The sequence below is a fragment of the Anarrhichthys ocellatus genome, unplaced genomic scaffold (genome assembly GCF_004355925.1).
Source record: "Anarrhichthys ocellatus isolate YVR2014 unplaced genomic scaffold, GSC_Weel_1.0 scaffold5, whole genome shotgun sequence".
Lineage (NCBI taxonomy): Eukaryota > Metazoa > Chordata > Actinopteri > Perciformes > Anarhichadidae > Anarrhichthys > Anarrhichthys ocellatus.
Window position 1 is genome coordinate 11,788,818 of NW_022280035.1, and position 26,633 is coordinate 11,815,450.

A 26,633-nucleotide genomic window follows, 5' to 3' on the forward strand; every position below is an offset into this window, starting at 1 on the left:
GAGGGAGGAGGAGAGGGGAGTGTAGGTGTGGCTGTCTAAGAACTAGGTCGAGCTGCTCCGTGCACTAAATACAAATATTAAGGCTGGGTTCACGACAACCTGCGCTGTCATCGTTCCATCCGACCCCTCCCAAGGACCCTCAGTGCTGGGCACATGATGTCCGTCGGTCCCGGGAGCACCTCCAGCACCTCCAGCATCTCCTCTGCACAGCGCGCAGCTACACCGGCTGCCGTGGGGGTTTACCCACGCTCAGATGTTGTTAACGAGCCTACATTTTTGTAAGATTTGTTTTTTTTTTTGAGCGTGGGAGCCGGTCTCCTAGGCAGCCGTGCATGGGCACAAACTGATGGCGGCACTGGGCCAAACTGGGAGTGTGCTGCTGACTCAGCCTCGACTGCTGCATTCATTTATCTGCACTGCAGTGCTCCACCACCTCCCTTCCCCTTCTCTTTCTCCCCCCCTCCCGAGTCTCTCTCTCCCTTCCCACCTCACTGTACTCTCACACAACCATCCTGGAGCAGCGACACGATTTGGAGACGGGTGTCGCGAGTCAATAAGGAGCAGGTTCCTATTTGCCTTCATGTGTAGATGATAGATAGCAGAGTCACATAGAGTTGAAAATATCATACAATAGTGGAGTCGAAATGAGTCCATGTGACTTGAAGGAGGGAGAGGAGCTAGGGGAGACAACATTTTGTGGTGTGACAAAAAAAGGAAAGGGAGGGTAGTCCAGAGAATTTGCCATCTATTCAGTGTCTGAGGACAACTCCATACATCATTTACATACAACTCCACCTACTCTCCACAAAGGGTTTCTTATCCTCCCAACCGAGAAGCACAAACAGATCAATATCGCCCAAATGGCTATTTCAGCCCTGTTCTCATGAGGTTATGAGGGGGACAACTGTAATATAATACCTCGAGGCTATTTACTTTACAGTAGACCACAAACAAGTACATCACAGTACAGATGGACTGCATAATAATGGGGCTATATTCCGTCTCCTGCCTGTGAGGGGAACGTTAACATGGGGCTCTTAACAAATTCAATAAGTCCATTACACTTGAAAGGCTGCCTTTCATGACCCGGTTACCACAGCTCCACTCAGCTCCATTTCACAGGATGTTTTGTAATCCACTTGCAACCACATACAGCTCCACAAAAGTAAAATGATCTGCACAAAATGAATGGAGACCACTCATTAAACTGCACACAATGAATCTGAAATAAGCCTGAAGGAAAGTAGAGATTGTAAATGGAAAACCAACAAACGGGTTGTAACTGGAAGGCTGCTTTATTGGTAATAAAAAGGTTCGTGCTCAAATGAAGACAATCTTTCATATATTCTTACCAAGAGTCCAAGTAGTTGTGCAACACACCATCATATTGTACTATATATCCTCTTTTGTCATGGTGTCAAATGATAACAACAGTTTGAAAAGCACTTTTCAATTTTTCAGCAAAAAGGAAAAACAAAGCCCATAATAAACCATGCTAAAAAAGAATGAGTCCTGTAATCAAACATTGATACAAAAATAAATTTCAGATGGAGTCAGAAACATTGAAGAACTAAAACAGAAATATAGAAGGCAAGCTGCTTTTTCACAAGCCAAGTGGGTGACACACATAGCACTAAGAACAGGACATTTGAGAGTTAGCTGTTTCTCTGTTAACATCACACACTGTTGAATATTAAGATGAAGTGGGGAGTCTGGATGATCCTCCGGCAGTATTTTTGATTCGACATCCCTGATAAATGTTGTGCTCACCCCCAAACCTCCACCCTCCACAGTTTGGACAGTTTTGTTTCTTTTATTTTTTTTCAGTGTGAAATTGACATCCAAATTTGCAGAAAAAGCAGAAAAAAGGCACATGCCATTGAGTGGAACACCGGAAACAAACTCATTCAACAAAAGAAACGTGAGGATGAGAAGCGAGTACATGTTTGTATGCATGTTGAGCTGTAATGGCACTGATGTGTGGGTATGGGAAAAAAAAGGCCCTGGGGGTTAGGGACCATCTCAGGGAAGAGTTCACTGGTAAAGTTGGTGGGTAGTGAGGAGTCACCTGTGTGTGTGTGTGTGCTTGTGTCCGTGACTGTGGGTGTGTCCTGTATACTCAGTGAAGGTGACAGATATGACAGTAAGTGAGAAATGTGCTGGTAACATTATCCTTTCATCATGATCAGGCTACAATCCATGGCAAGCAGTTCCAGTAACATCGCACATGAGCTATTCCCCAACATAGAAGGGTGCTGGAAACAACCAGTTTTAGACATCCACTGAACGTGTTGCACATAAATCAAATGTGACAAACAGTGTTCTTCTGTTTTATGTATATACATATAGACATATATGTATACATGTATATATCTTTTGTATTATATAATATCTATATTTCATTCAATTTCCGTCAACAAAGTGAAAAGTGTCTCAAAAAATCCAAAAGGTAACAAATGTGACAAAGGGCATAGCTGGAAGCCATTCTATATTATTGTTATTATTCATTTTTTGATTATTAGTAGTAACAATTTTAAAATTCCTTATTTACAAAAAAACACAACAAAGCATGCCGATAAAATAAAAGAATATAATACAATATTTATAGTTTCTCTCAAAAAGTTCATTGTTTTTCAGCAATTGTGCCATTTACATCATAGCCTGCACTGTACATATATATGTTTTTGTGTTTTCTCTTTTGCTCTTTTTTTTATTTTTTTTTTCAAGTGTGAATGTATCATTCTAAAACATTACATCCAAGATGAACATGGATAAATCGGATGACATTACCCACTCCTCCTGTGGTTCTCATTGGGAATGTATTTGGTTTCAGTGACCTCATATTGTAAACAGACCTCAGTTATTGTTACAGACAGGGGCTTCTGGTACAGGCAGTGTTAAACACACCAAATGGCAATATTGGTGTGACGAAGGATGTCAGATTTATGTCCAGTCATCCACTTATAAATAGGACCATCACTCCTGTGTAGAAAAAGAAATGGCAGAAACACCTAAGGAGGCAGTTGTGTCTCGTCTACCACTTGACCTCGAGCCTCAGGTTTTTTTTTAATGAAAAACACCCACAAAGCTTATTATACAACATAGCTGCGTCGATGGGAGGCCTGCTGATGGATAATCTTGGCAAGTGTTTGCATTTCTACCTTCATCTCCGGCTAATTATTTTTGAAGCGGGTGACAGTACTTGAAAGCCTGCAAGTATGTGAAAACATGGTGCGAGTCTGGGTCTAACACCACACAGTGTTTAAGAGGTCCCACAAAAGCACAATGATACACTGACAAACATGGGACTTTCAGCACTCCGACTCAGACCAAAGCACTGTTCTCTTCTTCTACTCTTCCTTTTGTTTCCTGTTGTCATGGCAGTCAACCTAAAACCCTGAAGGGAGGGGCTCTACCTATCTATTGGTCCACGTTTGAGTTATTTATCATCCGTCCACCTCCCTGAAATATTAGACAAAATCCCTTTGATTCTACAGTCCAAAACACAAGCCCTTCATAGCCATCCACCTTTCATACATGCTAGGCACGACAAGGCATGTCCGTGGGACAATTCTCTGCTAACTCTGCTGTTTCAGATGGTCAGTGTCACTCTCACTGATCGAATCCTTTTCTGAGGATGATTGCATCACTAGGACCTCAGAGAAAGACTTCAAGGCTTTTTTTTTCTAAAGCTGGCAACTCAAATTGTCCAAAAAAGCACAACCTAAAACATCATTCAATTCTGATGTGGTCTGACAGAGTACAAAAGAGGAACTTAAAATGAAGGAATCATCTATCTAAATGCAGTTTCAGTTTTTCCACTAGCCCAAAACAAATCAACAAAAAAGAGTATCAAAACAAAAAATAAAACCATATTTCCGTCCCTACTCCTAGAACTACAGCAGTAGAGGGGCTACATATTGACACTTGAGCACACCAGACCCTCACTGGTGCCAGTTATGGATTCCTTTGCGTGAAACATCACCTGCTCTCAGTGACGAAACAGGGACCACAGATAAGTAAGAAAAGTGACTGTATGACGGATGTAAGTAAATAAAGAGATATAAGCCCCAGATTTGGATCAGAGCAACTGCCATAGCCCTCCAAATCTGTGCATCCTCATTGTGAGGATATTCTCCTTCCTAATACTCATACACTCCACACTCTTTCTATACTACTAACATTCAGAGCAGCAAAAAAAAACATTTCTAGTTTGTGGTGTTGGCTGATCCGACGGTGACCTCTGAGTGCTTACATCCTTCATTCACCTGATATTTTTAATGAAGAGCTGTATTAAAAGATTCGTCAATTGAAAAGCAAAACTAGTGAAGGATCATACGACTATCATTCCCCCAATGTTCTATAAATCATTATCCAGAATCTTCATCTTCAATTGTACTTAATTCCACAGTGGACAGCCTCAAACTAGTCAAGCCACTGCAGTGGTCTGAGAATTAGTGTTTAGTGGGACTATGAATACTCACGCATGATTCCTGATCAAAACATGCCTTCATGCAAGTCATTTCTATGCATTGAACGAGCCCAATAATTATTATTTATCTGGAACTCGTCCCGAGCAAGTCTCCCTCAGCCCAAGTCAAAGCAATGACTAATGACCACTACCCAGTCAGTGTGAAAGCCCATGGAGAATGTGTCTATTACAATGTCAGTACAGTATAACAAAGAGGATATGAAAAGACTAGTGACATGGATTAAATGTTATCTTTTTTTGCTGCTCAAATAATGTAAAGATGCAAGTATACTCAGCACAAACAAACAAACAAATATATTTTTCACCGGTTCTGGGTTTCCCCTTCATTCCTAGCTAGTGTTTTCCTTCTTAGATAAAACTTGCTTGGTTGATTATTGTTTTCTTCTTAATCAATATGGTAAACTGTGCTACAGACCTTCCTTTAGACTGCAAATACAGTTCTAGTGGGATCTGTATGATCCAGTCCCGTAGCATTGGAGCTTTGCTGCGGGGGTCCACACTCGGTGGTGGCAGGGATTTTGCAATTCTTCAATCGTCGAGCAGAGATTTTTGTGCCTTGGCAGTTGGTCCCCAGAGAAATGTGTGTCACTGGCCAGCACACTGTGAGTCACTTTGTACTTGTTTCTCATTTCTATGAACTTGGTCATTATGCAGCAATGTTCCGTGGTAAACTGATTGTGTTTGGTTCAGCTGTCTTTTACGACATAAGAAACCACATTGCCTCAGTAGTATTGAGTCTGTAAACATTTTTTTTTTTGTATGTTTTTTTTTTTTCTTACTTGCAAATGATCACTTTTTCTACATTTTGTTGGGTTTGGGCTCAGAGTCTCATCTCCCTCTGTTTTATTGGATTTTGAGAGTCACTGAACCTTAACACTTGGATTCCCACTCATCTTTTTGGTTTTTGTCCTCTTTCCTGGCCCACTCGTCCTTTTCGTCCTGCTTTTCCTTGTCAGGTTTGGTCACGCTGTCGTAGGAGGGCAGAGAGGCAGTGGATGGCGTGCTCTCCTTCTCTTGGTTGTTCCCGCCATTCTCAAATTTATTGTTAGTAAAAGTGTAACGCCTGAAGATGATGCCGCGCCGGATGAGGTGGATGCGGTAGGCATTCTGGATAGTTCTGGCAGAGACATCCTCCTGTTTGCGGCGAAGAGTGGTGGTGATGGGTTCATACGACACCTTGGAAGGGTTGGCTTGCACAAAACGCTCCTCCATCTGTTGTCTCAGCATGTCCAACTCACCACTGTCACCCAGCACTCGCTTTGTGAAGGCAAACAGGATATCCAGGCAGTGAATACGATCGCCGCTCACCATGGGCAGGTCCATGGCAATTAGTTCTATAGTGTTGGGCTTTGGCACACGAAGTGGGTGCTCCAGTGTGTCTGCAAAGTCAGACAGCTTGGTAAAAGTAATGAACTGAGAGGCAGTGGGGTCAAACTTCTCCCAGATCTCGTAGAAGGTCTCAAAGTCGTCCTCACTGAGTGGATCAGCACTTTCCTCTGTGGCCACGCTGAAGTTCTCCAGGATGATGGCAATGTACATGTTGACCACAATCAGGAAAGAAATTATGATATACATGACAAAAAAGAAGATTCCCACTGAGGGGTTACCACAGTTGCCCTTCACGTTTGTACCAGGGTTCTCCAAAGTGGGATCACAGTCTGGTGGGTAGTTGAGGATCGGCAGCAGCAAGCCGTCCCATCCAGCTGACGTCGTGATCATGAACAGAATGATCATGCTGTTGCCAAAGGTCTCAAAGTTGTACAAGTCGTCAATTCCAGCTCCATGTTTTACGTAGCCAAAGTTAGACATGCCAAAGATGGAGAAGATGAACATGACCAGGAAGAGCAACAGGCCAATGTTGAACAGGGCTGGCAGTGACATCATCAGAGCAAAAAGTAAAGTCCGGATGCCCTTAGCTCCTTTGATTAGACGGAGGATACGGCCTATACGAGCCAACCTGATCACCCTGAAGAGGGTTGGTGACACAAAGTACTTCTCAATTATATCAGCCAGGAACATGCCTGAGAGAAAAGAAAGGAAAATAGACAGAAAAAAGAAAGAGAATATCATCAGAAAAAACAACAGACTTTTTATTCTTTAGTTCCTTCCTTATTGCTTCATGTCATCCACCTCTCTCACTTACCGACAATAGACAGAATGACCACCACCACGTCAAAGACATTCCAGCCATTGGTGAAGTAATAGTGGCGAAGGGCAAAAAGCTTTAGCAAGAACTCTGTGGTGAAGACTACAATAAAGATGAAGTTGACCCAGTAGAGGACGTTCTCCGTTTCGTCTGTCTGATCGTCTGTTTCAACCATCATGGTAACCATGTTGAGGCAGATGAGAATCATGATGGAGATATCAAAGACCTGCTGTTGAACAAAGTCAAATACCATGCCCTGGACCTTGTTCTACAAAGAGAGAGGACACAAAGAGGGATGAAGTTGAGATTTACTGAGGTTTCAACCAAAAGCATCATACATTGAATAATCTGAACTAAAAATTAAGTAACCCAGAGAAAAAAATATATACCTGTGGTCGAGGAATAGGTTTTTGTGGCTTTTTAGACCCCAGTTTTTTCATGGCATTGTAGTACTTTTTCTGTTCCTCTGTCATGAATATATCCTGACCTCCAAAGTAAAGGGATGAACACATGTTTGGTTATAATCACATTCTGACACTAAAACTGAAACTCCGAAAGCAAAATAAAGGTTAAGAAGACAGAACGTGTCTTATCTTTTTCTTCTGCTGGTTGAAGTTGTCAATGATCACACCGATGAAGAGGTTGAGGGTGAAGAAGGACCCAAATATGATGAAAACCACAAAGTAGATGTACATGTAGATGTTGACTTCATAGTCGGGCTGGTCTTCCACCTAGGAGGGAGGCACAATGTTGAAGTTAGTGTGACTTATTTACCCAATTTTAAGAAACAATTTCACATTTCGGGAAATATGATTATTTACTTTCTTGAGTTAGATGAAAAGATGGATCTCATTATCATATCCACACAGTAAATATGATGTATTAAATTCACATATTAACACCTATTGTCTTATTCTGTACAAAAATCAAAGGTCCTGGTAAAGAAATAAACTCTTGCTTGAAGTCAGTCGAGACTAGTCTCTAAGCCACGTTAAGTTAGCTAGCTGCTGGCAGTAGCTTCATACTCTTTTAATCTAACTCTCAGCAGGAAAGTGAATAAGTGTATTTCCCAGAATGTCAAACTCTTCCTTTAAGACCTGTGTGTTAACAGTCTGGCATACAGTGGGAGAAATAAGCATTACAATATTTATTGAAGAAGCGATGAATATACCTCTCTGGAATCCACAGCCGCGTACATAATGTCCATCCAACCTTTGAATGTGGCCTTTCAAAAGAGAGACATTACTGAATAAAATTGTAAAAACACAAAATTGTAAATTGTAAATCAAAGAAACTCAAACCGAAACTGATGCATGTCCTGTAGTACAGCTTGTGCATGGAAAGAAACAAGTATATGAAGGAATGGAGAAACACCGAACAACAGTTTCAGAGTGCTGTGAAAGCAAATGGAGTTTGAAGCAACGACAGACCCTCAGGTGAAGCACAGAATGAAAAGGAAGAAAACAGAAAGGTGCATCGGAAAATGAGAAAAGAAACCACGTTAGCGTGAAATAAGAACTGGAGTTAGAAAGAGAGGAGAGGAGGAGTGACACTCTCACCACTTGCAGCAGGGCCAGGTAGCCGGCTCCCACATTGTCAAAGTTGATCTTGACGTTCTTCCACCTGACCTCAGTAAAGTTTTGTTTCATGAGAGCCTCGCACTGAGTCTTGTTGTTGACCACGTCGACGGAAAAGTATTCCTCTGATGTCTGATTGAAACAGTAGTAGTACTTGCCCGCAAACAAGTTGACCCCCATGATACTGAAAATCAGCCAAAAGATGAGGCAAACCAGCAACACATTCATAATGGAAGGGATGGCACCCACCAAGGCGTTGACTACCACCTAGACCAGACCAGGGAAGACAGGATATGACATGAAAACCAGGAAACAAATGCAGCTCTTTAAACCCCTTCGATAAGACACGACATACTGTTATGGCGTTACACTGAGTACTTTAAAGAATTGTTCAAGCTTTTGTTACAGGTGGCGTTAATAAGAGCAGTAGTTCAATCCTATTATGAATTAATGTAATGTAGTCAAAAATATGCAACGCCCACTGCTGTGATACACATACTGAAGTGTGGGAAATCAATAGGAGGGAGAGCTGCATGAGTCCATTTCTAGTTAGAGCAGCATTGATGTGACTCTGAGATGCTCTTTGATCTGTAGGAGCATGCAGCTAGAAGTGCTAAAGGGATACTCAATCTCTCTCTCACACACACACACACACACACACACACACACACACAAACACTCATTATACCAATATTTAAAAAATCTATAAGAATCAAATGACTACGATGTAAAATGTACAAAATACATAATTATTTACGGGCATTTTGTGATTTTATAATTACAGCCACAACACAGACTACTATTTTATGTTTTATACGTGGTAGAATAGTACATTGTGTTATATTGTACATGACATGAATGTCATTGACATTTAGTGTGTGGCACTAAACTAATACAGTGTTGTAGAAAATGTGTATGACAGTTCCTATGAATCTTATATGAAAAAAAAGAGTTCATGTACGGTAAATTATTAGAGCTATTGTACACTTTACAACATATTCAATCCTAATATCATTTTTCATAAGGTGACAGACACTCATACACATAGATACATTAAACACTCACGCATCCCAATGGTTGTTACATTTTTTTAATCTGTTATTTCACCATTACGTATATTTCTGAAATAAATATAAATCTCAAAATAACATGAAATAATAATTGGAGAATTTGACAGTGTTGTGAGAAATGCAGTTTATTAGGATTTAATATTTGGAGGAAATAGATGGGTATGTTTGTACGTATTTATTTAATAAAGCTTAAATGTCAGTAAAAAATGTATCACAAGTGTTTGCCATACCACTATGAAGTGTCCACTCTTACCACCCCAACCTTAGACAGTCAATATTCTTAATCTTACTGACCCTTTCCCATCACTAAGTAAAACAAAATAACACTACAGCAATAAAATAGAAATCAATTTAAGTATAATAGTTCCCACCACCACCACCCTAAACTGTAGACCTTCCTTAGCAATCCAATTTGACTTCCCGTAGATTTATTATAGCCAGTAATAAGCTCAGCACATAGTGAACCGCTCACTACCAGTGTTAGGCAGGCCGACCAGCAGCTCTCAGGCAGACAGCTGAGCATGCATGTCTTTGGCAGACTCGTCTTATGGAGCCATATTCCCTCCTCATTAAATACAGACAGGGAGGAGCTCTAGAGCAGGATTTTCTCAGCATGTACACAACCTCTACTGGCTGAATTAAAAATTTGTGCACACTGGTAAAATATTGTGTCTGACAGAAAATGCTAAAAGAAAATGACTTTAGGAGGATGTTTTTCAAATACAATTATAAGCCTAAAAAAACACTAATTCCTTCAGTGTTGCCATTGCACTTGCTGAGAAAATAACTCTTCGCTCAATCTGAGATACAATTTGAACAGCTTTCAAAAATTCTGTTTTAAAAAAAAATGAGGCCATGCTGTATGGAAAGCATTCTCAGAAAGAGGGAAAATGGCTTTCAAAAATGCATAATGTGCATCGGCAGTTATAGTACATGCGTGTTACATGGTATTGTGCAATCTCAAGAACCGCTCAACTCAATATATAAATAAATAGAGAAATGTGTGGATAGAGAGACGGCAGCTAAAGAGATAACGGTTAAAGCTTTGCTTGCTTGTGCGTCTGACGAGCTATTCTGATATTCACATGGTTTGTATGGGTGTCTGACAAAAATCTACAGTCCAATATTGCTATATAATATGAGTTGGCCTTCTCATTGTGAGGAAAGGCCATTCAAGTGATTGGGGTTCAGAGGTTTCATCCAAAGGCCCCACGATGACTAAAGCTTTAAAAGATGAGACTATCAAAATTATTGTCATCTTTGGTGCGACTTAAATGTCAGCAGGTTCGTCAGGAAAGAGGGGATTTATTGAAAGTGGGGTAAATATGGCTGGAGACGTTGTCATTCCTGTACAATGCATTGCTCAAAAAAGTACGATCGAGATTACAAAGCAGCATTATGAGAAAGAGAGCAAAGTTCGTAGTCAGAGCGGCCAATAAACATTGCATGTTAAGCAGTGTAATGTTTCCAACTGAAGCTGCGCTGCTCTCTCGGCGCTATAGAGTTGCGTTGGCCTCTGCAATGCGTCGCACCGTAATATTCGACCAGCGGGGTTATACAAGTTTTCATCATTCTAACTCTCCAGAATCTCTTTCATACGGTGTCATCTCTCCATTCATGTACTTCCCTATACATTTATTTATTGCGTTGACCTAAAATTTTCCATTTTCAGATCAAACAAAATGGTAACTCAATTGATGAACATAGACATTATCGTAGAAAATTGATACAGCAGGATCAAATTCTATTTGTTTCCCTTTGCGTGACTGGGCCACCCTCACCTCTCTTACACCCAGTGAATGGGGTCATTCATAGGGGCACTGGTATTGGCATTACACTCTACTAAAGCAAATGTGCCATGATTTCCAACCCCAAAAATGGCATAACAATTAACAAGTCTATTTCCTATCCCAGAATTACCAATCAAACCTATAAAACGTCAGTGAGACATTCATGACAGCATCCATAAAGCCTATCCAGGCCCTAAAAGCATTGATGTCTGCTCATGTGCAACGGCATCACATTTTAGTCGCTGGATATCTAGCATGAATGAGACTCCTCAATAAATTTACAATCAGTGCACCCACTAGATAATTGCACAGGCCTTCTTCTCCTGTTGGTCTGTCATTTTTGGGACATTTTTGGGACATACTGTCATTAAAGGGGCAACACATTGTCGGGTTGAGAGTGTTGTCCGAACGCTGTAGTCCAGGTCAACCTATGGGCCACCACCCACCCAGATAACAGGGTGTGGAAGAAGAGGAGGGGGAAGGGTGGGGAGGCGTGGTTGCTGCACATGTGGGGCTGAGGGGGAGGTTATGGAGGGGCAGAGGTGAAGAGAAAAAGCTCAAACTAGAAGACTAGGAAACCAGTCCAAGAGTAGTGAGTAGTAAAAGAGAAAAAGATCAAGAGCGTTAGAGAGAGAGAAAGAGATAGGGGGACTAAGGGTGACAACAACCAGGTGCAACCTATTGCTACCACCAGTCACAAAGATAACCAATCAGATATTTTAGGAAGAGACAGCTGAAGAAACCATGGGTCGCAAGTTATTTCGGCTCTGTAAACCACATCTATTACGAGTGGGACAGATTCCTCTTAGTGGTTGTTTGGCAGCCGTCCTGCATGCAGAGTTATGGTGTGACTGGTTGGGCAGAGGTTTTGGTGTCCTGCAGTTCCCTGGTTCCTGCTGGTTGTTCTCAATGCCAGATGCATTGGGGTTTGATGTGAGCTGGGGAGGGGAGGGTTGGGGGTTATGGGAGCGGGGAGGGGCATGTGAAGGGGGAAGGGGGGGAGTCTTAATTAATAGCAGTGGTTGAGAATCAGGCCAAATGAAGAGCTAACTGTTGATTTGAATGCTATATAAAATGGCTTGTAAGTTTGCTTCGCTTTGACCAATTTCACATTCACTTTGGCCAATCAAGGAGAAACAAAGTAAGTTTGTCACTTATGTGATGAGGCAGCTTTGTGAAAAAAATATTTCTATTGCACTTTGGGTAATTTTTATTATGACACAAATCAATTTCTGAATATTTTTTTTTTGTTTAAGAAATTCAATTGAAATGTACGTTGTTCTGCTGGCAATACAACTTTTCTGTTACTTTACTCACTCTCTCAGCTGCATCATGACTTGTTCCTTCACTCTAAGAAAAGCATGGTACAGGGTTGCGCATGGAAAGGTGACTTATTAGCTTTCATTTCCTGGTGGTAAAAACAATCCCCCCCAAATTTTGGAGTTATTTGTCCTCTTAGTTTGTTTTTTAGATCAGTTCTAGCATGCTTTAAACTGTTGAATGGGCATGCGGAAGGATCAGCTGCTTAGCTTTGGATCTTACCCTCATCCCTTCAAAACGTGACAAGGCTCTGAGGGGTCTCAAGGCCCTTAGTGTCCTGAGTGATTTAATGGGCCCTAGATCGGAGTAGCCCAGCGCATTAGCTACAAGGCTGACTATAGACACCTACACAAAAACAGAGAAGCAAAAGAGGTTCCAAACTGTTAGAAGTGAGAATATTCACTCGGGATAAGAGACGGCCCTGGCATAGGCAGAGAGTTGCTTGACATACACACATAAATCTATGCATGTATATGCATGTATAATATTGCATTTATACATGTATATACACTGAGAGAAGGTAAATGTTTAGTATAGGTCTTATGTGTGTAGTATTTTTAGTAGCCATGGGGATAGGGCATAGGCATAGGGTTTGTCTGTTATTTGGGGCAGTTGACGAGAAGTGAAAAGTCCTTTGTACCTGCAAGAAAATGTGTGGTTGAGAGAGAAAGAGAGGAGATAAGAGACATAAGACTCAAATAGAGGGTACATTAGGCAGAAAAGAGTGCTACATGATTTAGTAAAAATACAAGTGAAGGGACTGGGAAAGCAGAGGAAGAGGAGTTGGGGAGGGAGGGAAGGAGAGAGGTTAACCTGTAGAAGCTGATAAAAACCCAACAGACTTGAGAGCCTTACCCTTGCCCCTCTAACATTGTCTCTCCATGTCGCTCTTGGGCTGAAGCATAAAATCCCATATAATTTAAGACAGACAAACTAATGGAACCTAAGAGAAAGAATACAAGTAAACATGTACAAGCGTGTCATTTTGTCATTTTCTTTCTCAGACATCAAATCAAGTTGTCACACAGCATTTAGAGTCAAGTAGGAGAGCCACAGTCACATGAACCACGCACAAGAAACAGGGATGGAGGTTAAGGGCACATATAGTTATAGTTATGAGCACTTGATGGCACTGAAAGGACAAAAATACACAGTCGAGTTACAAACAGTTAACAATAACAGCACACAACCTCAAAGAAACTGGTGCAGCCCCTCTCACATCCGGCAGCAGCCACAGAGGCCTTGCTGCAGCCAAAGAACACTTCCTAGTGTGTTATCATTAGTTAAAAACACTCACTAAGTCCTTACATTATGTCATTCATTCCCAAAACTGTATATAGTACCATTCACTGCAACATAGTAAATATGCAATACTCTTATCGCCATAATAAATAAATGTCAATTTAGGAGTTATGGTTTGAACAGAATACAGAATTGCATTGTTAACAATAGAGGAAATGGACGATGAGGATTGCGCTCAATAAGCTGCGCTAATGTTCTTCAAGGTGTTGTTAGAAGTGCAGGAAGAAAGTATCCTTGATGAAGTCACCTCAAGTGTGTTAAGAAGGCCATTACAGACTGTCTGCTGCACAGGGAAGCTTTATAATGAAGGATTCTTTGGCTGAATGCAGGTTAATCTAGATGCAAAATGCAAGAGTGGGCAGTTATTTAGAATTAGGTCAAATAGAGAGAAATGAGCTTGTTCAAGAATCAGTGCATGATCACAGGAACTGCATCCTCACGAAGTCTTTTCATTTTGTTTCTTCACTGCAATCCCATTCTGGATGCTGGAGGGCTTAAACAGGGGGAGTACCAGTTCCTTACAAATAAGGAAAAATATCAACAGTGAACACATGTGAGCACCTCCAACCAGCCACCGACACCAACCGGTCAAACTCACCGCAAGAAGTACACAACATCCAAAGCTTACCAAAGTCACGGAGGGAGGTTTGTAAAAGGCAAAATCTTCATTTTGACTGATGCCATTATGCACGTGAATTAAAACAGACCGACTTTTCAACCATTGAAGGGTTGGATGCATCAAAACTATGGAAAAAACAGCAGATGTGGCAGCATGGATTCAGACTTCTTACTGTACATGTGAATGTTCATCGGGTCCAGGATGGCCTGGACAGGGCTTTAATTAGATGTTGTTAAGATTTCTCCAAGTACTTACTCTTTGGCACAAAGCGCTAATTTAAATCAATAACCTTGCCTCTCGAATAAGTTTGCAGCTGCGCAGGTGGGAGACAGTAAAATAAAGATTTTGCCTTGATCTACGCTACAGTGTTCGGGGTAATTGTCACCTTCAGCCTGACCCCTTGGAAAGCCCCCCTTAGGGGGGGCCTGGCCTCTGGCCCCCCGCTGGGCCAGCTGTGTGGTAGTGACCTCAGCGCCTCAACGTCCTTCTCACAGAGCTCTGCAAGGCAAGGCCAATGACATCTGGGGCTGTGATCCCATGATGACGACAGCACAGACCAAACAGAAACAAACCAAAATAAAATAAAAGGAAAAAACACAACAAAACAATGATAATAATCTGAGTGAAAAAGAAAGATGAATGGAGTATGACACCTATCACATTCACAAACACACACCTCAGTACCACTATTAAACTACAATCACCTACCCTAGCTATTTTGTCGATTTAAACAGCCAATATAAGATTCATATGGACTGTCCCATCTATGATATGAATAGTCCTATATTCCTATATTCCTACAATGTAAGCAAAATATTGAAAATATATTACTTTGCAAATATCTGGTTGTGTTCTCCAGTAGCTATGCTGTAAACTGAACAACACACTTTCTGACATTACAATGTGCCATAATCAAATGGGTAACAGAAAATACAGAAACACAAGGGCAATGAGGAGGAACACACTCACACAAAGAGTCAAGCACATCCACAATCAGAGAAAATACAGGCCGGTCTAATGATGGTGCCCCCCCCCCCCCCCCCCCCTCCCCCCTTCTGAGTCCATGGCAATGATTTCACAACACAGGACGGCAGAGAGGCGGTCAGGCCACAACACAACCCAGACTCATCAAGCACAAGTCTTTTGCTTTTTTTTTGGAGGGGGAGCGCTAGTGAAGACCAAACTTACCGCCGGCCGCCTGTCACCCACCATCATTACATCTCAGCACAATGTCACCACATACCTGAGGTTACACTTTCAAGAGGGAATGAAAGGAGAACAGGGAAAGAGGGGAGGAGGCGAGGAGGGTTGTCACTCTCCGTAACGTGTTCACAACTTGGGAAACGTGGCGCCCTGCACTGTCCCAAGTGTTGGGCTTGACAACACGCTTACAGGCAGGGATTCTACAATGGCAATAACCAGAATCAGCAAAGGGTGGTGTGTTTCTTATTTGCTACTAGCTCTATGTGTGCTGTATGTGTCAGCCGTGACAATATGGTTTAAAAATAGCTGCGTACTGAATCGTTCGGAAGTCTTAATAAACGACTGTGTTATTGTAGGCCTTAAAAAACACTAAAATATCTACGGTAAATGCGTGAATGTAGAAAATGAAATGTACATTGTCTATGGTGTGTAATAAATGAATGCATGTTTGCTGCATGGAGTCTGGGATAAAGGAGCTTATAATACATCAACATGGCAACCTCTGGCCATTGATAGGAGTCCATTCATGGGTATTGGCTGAGGTGTTGGACACTGCGGAGAGGCGGTTAGTTCAAGGAGAAAGACAGCAATCAGGGAAATTCTTATTCTATCCCAATTTTGCCAGCATTTATGTAAAATACAACTGCTTTAAGCTCATAGCTACAAAAATGGTCCTCTAATTGTTTCCAGTCTAAGGTTATGTTGTCTGAAAATAGTCAAAATAAGATTCAAACATGGTGATATATATATATATATATAACTAACAAAGAATAGATTGAATAATTTTTCCCATTCCAGTCTTTCAATCTTGAATGACACAAGGAGCAGAGAAGTACACAGAGAGAGAGGACATAGGCACATATCCAACATCTTACAGGTCAGAGACACAGACTTTTAACTCTGAGCATGACTTGAATATTGTAATATGGTTGTAATCAATGAGCTTGGTTATTGATTGACTCATTCTTGAAATAGACAGACTGAAGTTCAGTCTTGTAAAACACTGTCCTTATAGCATGAGTGAACCAAACAAAGAGGCTTCTTACTGTAAGCAACATGCCCTCTCACCTAATGCAGGCCATTAAGCAGATATTCAATTATTACCCTGACCAGTCAGACCTAACCACACCCAACAGGCAACACTTAGCATTATAACAACATCATATCCTGCGTCCATATAGTGTATGTACTGCATCTGACGTGGTTATTACCAATCTAATGAAGCAAAAGACAAATTCTTACAGCAGAAATTAGCCTTAGCTCTGCTGCTTAATAGACTGCGTTTATCTTTGTACCAGTGTGTTGCTGTTGGACCAGTGTGTGGTGGAAGACCAAATAACTGCTCTTCTTCTCTAATCCACTTCAGACAATAGAGGAAACAAGAGCTGGACTTACATCCACAATGAAGAAATCCAGCCAACACCAGGCATTGGTGAAATACTTGACAAAACCGTAGGCGACCCATTTCAGCAACATCTCCAGGATGAAGATGTAGGTGAAAACCCTGTCGGCGTATTCCAAAATGATCCGAATGGTCTTCCTCTGCTCGATGTACACATCCTCAAAGGCCTGTAGAGAAACAGGAAACATTTGTCAGCCACGACAAAGACGGAAATATTACACCTATTGATATGCTTCCACTCATGAAACTGTACACAGCACGACAGTCCGCTCACTGCTGATCGCTAACGGGGATTTACCGAACAAATAAAATGAATCTTTTCTGCGTGAAATATTCCACAGTTAAACTACGATATCTATGGTGTCCTGATTCCTGCATTGAGACACACTGTTTATGTGTCTTGTCTGTGTCACGCAACACGTGTGTGTGCGCCAGTTTGTTTCATGTGTTTGAGAGAGTCTTGCCACTCACCTAAAGCGTGCTGTAAACCAGAGGTATTCAATTAATCTTTATCCAGTTGGGATTTTATATTGCTTTATGCTTTTATAAACAGACCTGTAGAAGGCCTCCTTACCAGGGCACCGCTACTGAGGAGGATCATGAAGATGATGAGGGTCTCAAACCAGTTATGCTCCACAATCAGGTAGCAGGTTTTTCGCAGTAACCACCACCTCTTCCACCAGCCCGTAGAAATGTCAACGGCACAGCACTTAAACTTGGCTACACATCCTGAGGACACACGGAGGAGAAACGGCATTTGATATGGTTAGATAAGTTACAGTCCCGTGTTTAGAATTCAAATTCAAGTCTTTAAATGGATATATGGGTTTTTGAGGAATAAATAAATAAGAGTCTCCATGGGTGAGTGATCCTTCATAAAGAAACTATCCTTTACCCGTGTCATTGCCCTATCATTTTCAATGAGCTCAAGGGAGTCTCTGTGCTATGGTGTGTAGGTAATGGGTGCCATGGGAGCAGTGGTCTCACCATCTGTCCAACACGCCTCTGGTTCCAAGTATTCCTCCACCGGCTCCACCACCACCACCTCCTCCACGTCTGGCCTGATGTCAATAGTGCTGCCCTCCGACGAACTGGTGTCATCCAGCTGCAGCGATGCAGACATATAAGCACACACAGACACAGATCCAGACACACGGAGAAACAAAGGAAAGACATTTCAGTGATTCAGAAAAATATCAGTTTTAATGGCACGACTAAGGAATCGTTAATTATGAAGAAAGCTGGACTCATGAGGAGCAGTCTGGACCTGTCAGGAAATGGCAGATCATCTGCTCTGAAAGTTTTCTTAATGCATTCTATCAAGAGACATACATCAGCAGATATCCATTTCATCTGCACTGCCTGCCTGCTCCAGACACTCTAGATGACTCTATTGAGTAATGAAGTTATATGAATGTCTGAGCAGTGTAGAGTAGCCAGCCACACCCATGGCTTTACTGTCCTGAGAGAGGAAATTGCACGGTGTACCAATATGTTGATACATATTGGTACACCAATATGATTGATATTGATACCAATATGTACATGTTGGTATTCTAAAAGTAAAATAAATGATTTATTAAGTTTTGTTGTTAAGTATGCTGCAGACATTGCCTGTCTGAACTGACCTCTTTGCTGTTCTCGTTTTCTGACTCGCTGCTGAAGTCCTCTGTGTTGAGGTTTTCAAAATCAGACTCTCCCACCGCTATCGGCACGCAGACGGTCAGGTTTGGGTTGTGGATGAACGACATGTGGTCCTCATCGAGCATATACCTGCCCACACTGCTGCCAATACCGCTGGTGGTGCCGTTACCATTCTTGGCATAGTCCAGGTCACGGTTGATGTCCACCCCGGTGTGGTTAGCAATGCAGTTCAGCTTCTTGTCATACATGTCATCCAAAGGCTTCTGCTCGTCTTCCATCTGTGGTTTCTTCAGCAGACTGGCCATCAATATCCGCATCTTCACTTTTATCCATGCAATGCCTATCTTGAAACGCTTGACTGATATCTGCAGGTTGTTGGGCTCACCGTCGTCATCTGTCGCAGCCAAGTTGTCAGCACTGAATGAGCTCAGCAGCAAGGCAAGGAACAGGTTCAACACCTTTGGACACAAAATGAGAAATCAATAACTGGATGTCGAGTGCTAATTTTTCCATCTCTGACCACATCATAATTATTTAAAGATGGGTTGGAGAGCCAACAGTCTGCTGTTACTCTAAAAGATTAAATGCACACCCTTAAAGTCTGGACACTCACCACCAGGTTACCGATAACCATGACCAACATGAAGACAAGGAGGCACATGCCCTGACCCGCCACCTCCATGCAGTCCCACATGGTCTCAATCCATTCACCGCACAGCACCCGGAAGACGATCAGGAAGGAGTGGAAGAAGTCATTCATGTGCCAGCGGGGCAACTCACAGTCAAGAGAGATTTTACACACACAGTCTTTGTAGCTCTTGCCAAACAGCTGCATGCCCACCACAGCAAAGATGAAGACAATGATGGCCAGCACCAGAGTCAGGTTCCCCAAGGCTCCCACAGAGTTACCGATGATCTTGATCAGCATGTTGAGGGTAGGCCATGACTTGGCCAGCTTAAACACTCTCAGCTGAATGGGGTGGGTGGAAAGAGTACGAGGGATATGAATTAGTCACACAACATTTTAGCTTTGCTAACTTGCTGCTTCACATCAGTGAAGTAAAAACAGTACAAACATACAGGTATGTTGCCTGCAAGCACACACAGTGAATAAAGTAAACTCTAAGCAACACAATTTGCATATTCCAAATGCTAAAATGCTAACTCCACATGCTTTCTTTATTAAGAGAGGAATGAATATGAGCATTTACCAATCGGAATGACCGCAGCACGGACAGGCCCTCGACGTCAGCCAGAGCCAGCTCCACTAAACTCAGCGTCACAATGAAACCGTCAAAAATGTTCCAGGCCTCCTGGAAGTAGTAATATGGATCCATAGCCACGAGCTTGAAAAGCATCTCCGCTGCAAAGATCCCTGTGAATACCTGGCAGGTTGGAAAGGGAACAGATTTGAACAAATGGATTTGGCTCAACACCACATTTCACAAGAGATGTGAGAATGTGAAATATGATGGGTGGTGAAATTTGTGATAGATATTGAGATCCATTATCTGAGTTGTGTGCATTATACATGTTAAAGAAACATGTAAATTGTCCCTATGGTAACTCGATGCTAATGTGTTACCAGTTGGATAAATCTAATTATTCAAAGAGGCAGCACATCTAGCGTTGGTGTTGTGTATGTGTCAGCTGTATTCAGTAAAGGTGAAATGGCACTTCTGTGGTCTCTTAACAGCCCTAATAAATTACAGAGGTCATCCTCAATTATAGAGCTTATATAATGAATAAACACACATGTATATATGTGTGTGTGTGTGTGTGTGTGTGTGTGTGTGTGTGTGTGTGTGTCTAAGACAATGACTCATTGCATGAAAGTGATAGACATATTTCCACCTGTGCCACACAATGGCTTTAATTATTGATTAAATTAATACCTTTCCAAAAGTGTGTATCCAAACACACACTACCACACATTGAGACTTGTGTCATTTGTGACACATCTCGTTTTAGGATAATGGAACAACATATATTAACAAATGTGATACTGAAAAGTAAACTTGATGCCAGAGCGGAGATTTACTCAATGTTAAAGTGAAAATGGCCAGGTTGCGTTATACAAGCCATGATTCAGGCCCCATTTTAGAGCAGCTCATCGATCAAGCTCCATGAAATATTAATGCAGGCCTCCCACTAGTCAGCAAACCAGCAGAGAGGCAGGCTGGTCCCACTGAAACAAACAGCAGCTCAACACAACCAGAGGAGAGAAAGAGAGATAGCAGGAGAAGACAAGGGAACATGAGTGTGTGAAGAAATGAGAAATGCACGGATGCAAGAAAACAGCAGGGGGTTTGAGAATGTTTTTTTTTTCCTTTCAACTCTGAATCAGCAATGAAAGAGCTGCCAATTACGGTCCTAAAAATAACAGCTCCCTGTGAGCTGCAAAGAAGAAGCAGAGGAGATTCTTAACTGGGGAAACAGAAAAAAAACAGAACAAAAAGATTTGCCACTCACCAGGTTGCCTACAGACAGCATGTGTTCAAAGTCGGGGGTCATGGGGTAGTGCTCCATGGCCATGAAGAGGGTGTTGAGCACGATACAGATGGTGATGGCTAAGTCCACGAAGGGGTCCATGACAATCTGGTTCACAATCTCCTTGATCTTAATCCACTTGGGGGAGCACTCCCAGATCAGGAATGTGTTAGAAAACTTATACCAGCATGGCGGACAGTTTCGCTGAGACTCCTCCAGTTCTGAAGACATAGCGCGGATCACACATCAAAACCAAACATACCTGCGTGCTTGAGCATTCCACATGCAAATGGTATCAAATTATAGACAAAATTGTATGCATTGTATGTATCTGGATATGCAAAGCAGATAAGCAGGAAATTCATGTCAAACTAATCAACCAATGAGAGCAGCCCTAGTTAAAGAATAATGAGAGAGCAGGTTAAATAGCTGGGTTAAAGTGGCAGTACCCTCCACTAGTGTGTTGGTAATGACGCTCATGACACTGTTGGCCCGCTCTTTCCGCCCAAAGGAGGTATTGAGCTGGTCCACAGACACCATCAGGGAGCCCGACAGCTTCTTTTTCACCTCAACCTCAGTAGTCGGCTGTCAGGGGGAGAGGAAGAATCAAGCACCCATGGAGAGGACATGAACACCATCCCGAATCATCACCGGTGGCCGGTGGAGGGAAGTGCACAACAGCATTGGCAGGAAAAAGTAGTTGATGATCAGATTTTTGGGGTGGGGGCATGTTTCAATCTTTTCTATATCAATGCTGGTTTCAAGGAAGATGTGTGTATGCGGTAAATGCATGCAGGTATCAGCCAAAGTGGGAGCAGTGGTCTCGGGCTACTTGACCTAATTGTGTTTGAATGTAGTTAGCTCATCCCGATTAAATAATAAATGGATTGTGCGATATTGTGCAAGGAGAACTGCCTCTGCATGAATGCATTTTCAGTCCTGACATGCAATAATGGAGGCTTTGCTGCCATTGCAATATAATCATTAGGTTATATATAAAAAAGGTCTCCCAAATCTGGCCATTATAATGATACTTCCAAATTGGTGCTACTGTATCTTCCTATTTTGAAACCATACAACTTATATTGCAACCATCAAGTCAAGAGCACTGTAAAGAGATCATATGGGGGCAGTTAGTTCAGATCCATCCAGTTGTCATGCATGAGCATGCTCCAAGTCAAAGAGAAGGAGAGGAAATTACAGACACCATAGCCATTGTTCTACTGTTTATGTCATGCTTGTTCTAATTTTGGATTTAAATCGAGCATGCTAAGTAAAATGTGGCAAAACTAATTCACTAATGTTGACCAGGGAGATTTTGGAAAACAGAGAACGGTAAAGACAGACAAGGGCAGCAGCCCTCCTTTTTTTTCTTGAATTATATATGTCTACGGTCTGATAGGATGGTGAGTGTTACGTGTGTATCTGTATAAGTGAAGCAGATAAAATGTCTGTGGCTCTATAGTGCTGGTCCCCTCTGTTTCCTCGGCCTCCTACTGTAGATCTACCCACACAGGCTAGCATAGGACGTGGATGCCTGGAGGAGGAACACATCAACACACTAGAGCATGTTAACTCATCATTATATGCTGTTTGTTCACAAAGATTGTGTTTCATTTCAAGAGTGTGTTAAACAGGAACTTGATGACATACCACACAGGAAGTTCTGTATCATATTAGTCAAGCTTTGATGTGTGTGCCCAAATCTAAGGTGTCAATGCATGAAGGATAATAGTATCATGTCTGTTTAATTAGTGCCTGTGTAAAAGTGTGAATAGGGTGCATGTATCAATAAGTAATTTGATATGAACATTCAAAACATTAACATTCATCGTTCAAATCAAACAACAAAATTGCCTGGAAGTCACTGATAGACCCAGTTTCACTAACTATCAGGTTGGCTGTAGTATATTCACTATAAAACATTATCTATTTCTCCATTTCTCTTCCATCCTTTGTCTACTGTCGGAGGGCAGCATACATTGCTGGGGGAGGGGAGGCGCGAGCGCTTAGCCAAGAGATACATACGAACTTGCAAAAATGACAGAGTAGAAGATAGAGAGCAAAAAAGAAAAGAAACGGACGAGAGGGGGGCCATGCCTAGTCAGGTCTACTCATTGACTTCCTTACACTGTCGTCAGTAGCTGCCTTATCTATTTTCACCTCAGGCAGAAGGCGTCCACCGTGCCCAGGGCCGATGAGTGACACCACGCCGTTGCAATCCACCGTGCTGTTCCTCTTCCCGTGAAAGCCACTGTAGCTGTTCCGCCGATAAGGGCTGAACAGGGAGCCCCGGCGCTCCTCGCACTCCTCCACCGTGCTGTGTTCGTCGTCGGCAAACTCGTTCTCCGAGCCCACGTCCTTATTGCGGCCCTTGAAACTGAAGATGCTGCTCTTGCTGTTGTGGCGGGACAGGAAAGGCGAGCCGGGTATGCTGAGGAGGGACTGGGGGTAGAAGAAGGATGTGGAGAGGAGACATTCGTGTGACTGATGTAGCACAGGGTGTTTCTGAATCACAATTGATTGCAGCATCATTTTTATGCTGTTTGTCATCAGTTCTGGAGGTCATGATGAAAGGCAACATCTGTGGGTTGTGGGAAATGTCATTCAACCAGGACGCTTTTCCCTAAGGAGGCATATTCCGTTGGAGCAATCATGTGACTTAATAAACAAGAGGAAAATACGTAATTAGGTCAGTGATAGCCTACACTGTTAAGGTCACACACACAAACACAGAGGACAGAGATACAGGCAGCTGAAACAACATGGAGAGGAACATGAGTCGTGACAACATCAATCTGAGCTGCTGCTAGAATTGATCCGAATATTATTCTAGCTGCACACAGAGTATGCTAGCTAAATTGGAATCACCTTTTTTTACATCAATCCTCTGTTAATAGGGCCAGTGTGCCTTATCATATTTGGTAAATCCTGCACTGTAAAACACATTATAAGAGCCAGTGGAGCCCTAGTGGGGCCTATGCAAAGCTGCAGGATTGCGCCCTTTGAAACATTCATGTAATCACTGTGAATAATTCAGGACCTGGACATGTGTTTCTGTATCTCTGGCCACTATATGCTCGTCTATTAGTGAGTTCGTGCAACACCACACTGTACAATAGCAGCACTCTCAATCTAAAATATTCCTCACCTGACAGTCAAGAAGTACACAGCCACATTTAAAGCCACATTCTTTCACTGACATTTATTTTTTATTCATAGAGATAAAAAGCATCTCTATTCCAATTCTGTGGCTGTGATATGATGGTATCTTGTTTGGTTTATTTTTGTGTTTGACACTAGTAATTATCACTGAGCCTCAAAAAGCTTAAAGGGTCAGTTTACCTAAACTACAAGTGGTATCTACACATGCAGATAGTTATTTGCTTAGGGTTTTGTCTGTGAGATTTATGCCAGCAACCAATTGCTCTGGAAGTAAGTACAATTCCATGTGTGGAACTCAAAGAATTCAAAAAGCACACTGAAAAACTCAATAGGATGTATTTCCAGAGAAAACGACCCAGGGGACTTTCAAATGATCTGCACCTTAAACAGCTGAATAGATGTTTGTGTAAGTGTTTTTCAACTGACCCTTCACATGATGCTGAAGGTTTAACACATCCAGACACATTATCCTTGTTCTCCTCACCTGGTTCATAATGGAAGACTTTCGACCCAGCCGATTATCAGGGAAACGGAAGCGGCTCCTCTTGCTACCGTCGTCCGACTCTGACTTGACAAACTTCTCACTGTCGCCTTTCTCCTTCTCCTGCTCTTTCTGCCGCCACTTCTTCTTACGATTGCGTCGCTCTTTTGCGCTCTTGGAGCTGAGCTTTGACATCTCAGAGGAACTGCACGACAGACGCCCTCCTCCATCATCCTCCACTGCGTCCTCCGACACTGTACCCGCAGAGGTTGCCATTGCAGCCACCTGCAAAGAAACAAACGTGAAGAAAGTCAGAGCAAAGATATAACATGACTAAGGAATCATTTTGTGCTCCGTTCTGCAGAGGGCAGACCTGGGCATCTTCCTGCTGTCTCTTGAGCTGCTCCAGCATGGCCTTGAATTCCTCCTCTTTCTGCAGGGCCTCTTCCATGGTGGCCTGGTTCTGCTCCTCGTAGGCCATGGCCACCACAGCCAAGATCAGATTCACCAAGTAGAACGAGCCCACGAAGATCACCAACACAAAGAAGATCATGTAGGTCTTCCCTGCCGCCCTCAGCGTCTGTTGGGAGGCAGTGCAGCAGACGTGAGGGTAGAGGGGATAGAACAGCAGAGACATTCATGACTTAACCTAAACCCCTGAGTCAAGCACATCTTTCACAGTGACTCATCAGAAATAAACAGAGTCAGCTGTTGGTGGGGAAAAGAGAAAGGGCACAAAGGCCTGATTGGGCATTTCTGGGTGCAAAAAAAATCAACTCAGCGTAAACGTCTGTGACTTCCTACAAATAAATGCCTGTTATATGAGTGCTAATGTGCTGAAATTAGTTAGACTATCATCTCGTACAATGATGAATCGATACAAAACCATCTGTTCTTGGTCCACACAGGAATAGTCCTGTACCCTGTGCTCTTTAAGGTTCTCGGCATGAGCCCTAAGTTGTGCTGTTCATCAGGGAGAGCCATGACATATGCATTTTGACCTACTTTTCCATGCACACTATGCCAGCCAGTGCACAGCCAAACACTTTCCATGGACTGGGACGCTATCCCCAGTAGAGATGGTAAGTGAGAAGCCTGAGCTGCAGAGGCACGGCAGAACAAATGAGAACATTCTGAAAAAGATCTTGAAAATGTTGTGTTTTTTTATTGTTAGTAGATGATGGTAACCTTCATTGTAATGCAGGTTTAGTTCATGAATCTACATGTAAATAGAAATGTTCCTCATTTTGTTTTATTCACAAAAGTATTCAATAGATCCTTAGTGAAACAGAAGGACCCCAAACTTTCATTTGATCGTTCACCGGCCTCCTTTGGTTCCCCGTTCTATTGTCATCAGGGAGCAGAGCAAAAAAGAGAGGGCCTACTGGGATAGAAAAGTGAATTTATCTTAAATATAAATTATGAATGTACTTAACATGTAGTACTGGGAAGTGTATACAACACATTTCCAAGAGACAAATCCCATGTTGGCAGGTTAAAAAGTCCTCAGTTGATACTGTAATCCTGAGCTGTTAATATTTCATACGTCCTTCCTTTTACTCTGCATGTACTCTGTATGTGGAGGCAGGAGTGTGTCCACAGACTTTGTGTGGAACAGGCTGACAGACAGGATCGAAGTGGCCTGACTACTGCAGATGAGGTGCTTCAAAGTGGGAACACGGGAAAAACTAGAGGCAGAATGATCCACCATTTTCTGTCTGAAAGGTGCAGTTCTAGTACCTCGCTCTGAACTTCTATGATGACTGAGCAATCAATACAATTTTAATTATTGATTAATCTACAGAGTGTGTTTTTACTTGATCGAAATGACAAAAAATAATGAAAATAGCATCACAGGTTCTGAGAACCTAATGTGACGTCCTCCAATAGCTTGAATGGAAGGTCTAGGACTAGCGGGTGTTGTATGCTGGA

At 42.3% G+C, this 26,633-nt stretch overlaps 1 protein-coding gene across 5 annotated transcripts in view; it reads right to left on the minus strand.

The window, feature by feature from the left end:
• Positions 1–1,276: 1,276 nt before the first annotated feature.
• Positions 1,277–26,633, minus strand: part of scn8aa (sodium channel, voltage gated, type VIII, alpha subunit a) — a 41,246-nt gene continuing 15,889 nt past the window's right edge. For 3 of the 5 annotated variants that reach the window (XM_031844307.1, XM_031844305.1, XM_031844306.1), the window contains 18 exons: positions 25,075–25,281; positions 24,705–24,986; positions 23,186–23,500; positions 21,505–21,640; positions 21,038–21,276; positions 19,777–19,950; positions 19,179–19,535; positions 18,550–19,023; positions 17,909–18,026; positions 17,496–17,650; positions 16,915–17,088; positions 12,618–12,740; positions 8,198–8,482; positions 7,810–7,863; positions 7,232–7,369; positions 7,028–7,132; positions 6,636–6,906; positions 1,277–6,513 (listed from right to left, as the gene is read on the minus strand). In XM_031844307.1, coding sequence (XP_031700167.1) covers positions 5,363–6,513; positions 6,636–6,906; positions 7,028–7,132; positions 7,232–7,369; positions 7,810–7,863; positions 8,198–8,482; positions 12,618–12,740; positions 16,915–17,088; positions 17,496–17,650; positions 17,909–18,026; positions 18,550–19,023; positions 19,179–19,535; positions 19,777–19,950; positions 21,038–21,276; positions 21,505–21,640; positions 23,186–23,500; positions 24,705–24,986; positions 25,075–25,281 — 4,758 coding nt within the window. In that variant the 3' untranslated portion in view covers positions 1,277–5,362. The remainder of the gene's footprint in view (positions 6,514–6,635; positions 6,907–7,027; positions 7,133–7,231; positions 7,370–7,809; positions 7,864–8,197; positions 8,483–12,617; positions 12,741–16,914; positions 17,089–17,495; positions 17,651–17,908; positions 18,027–18,549; positions 19,024–19,178; positions 19,536–19,776; positions 19,951–21,037; positions 21,277–21,504; positions 21,641–23,185; positions 23,501–24,704; positions 24,987–25,074; positions 25,282–26,633) is intronic. The other 2 variants (XM_031844309.1, XM_031844308.1) reach the window with 1 other exon arrangement.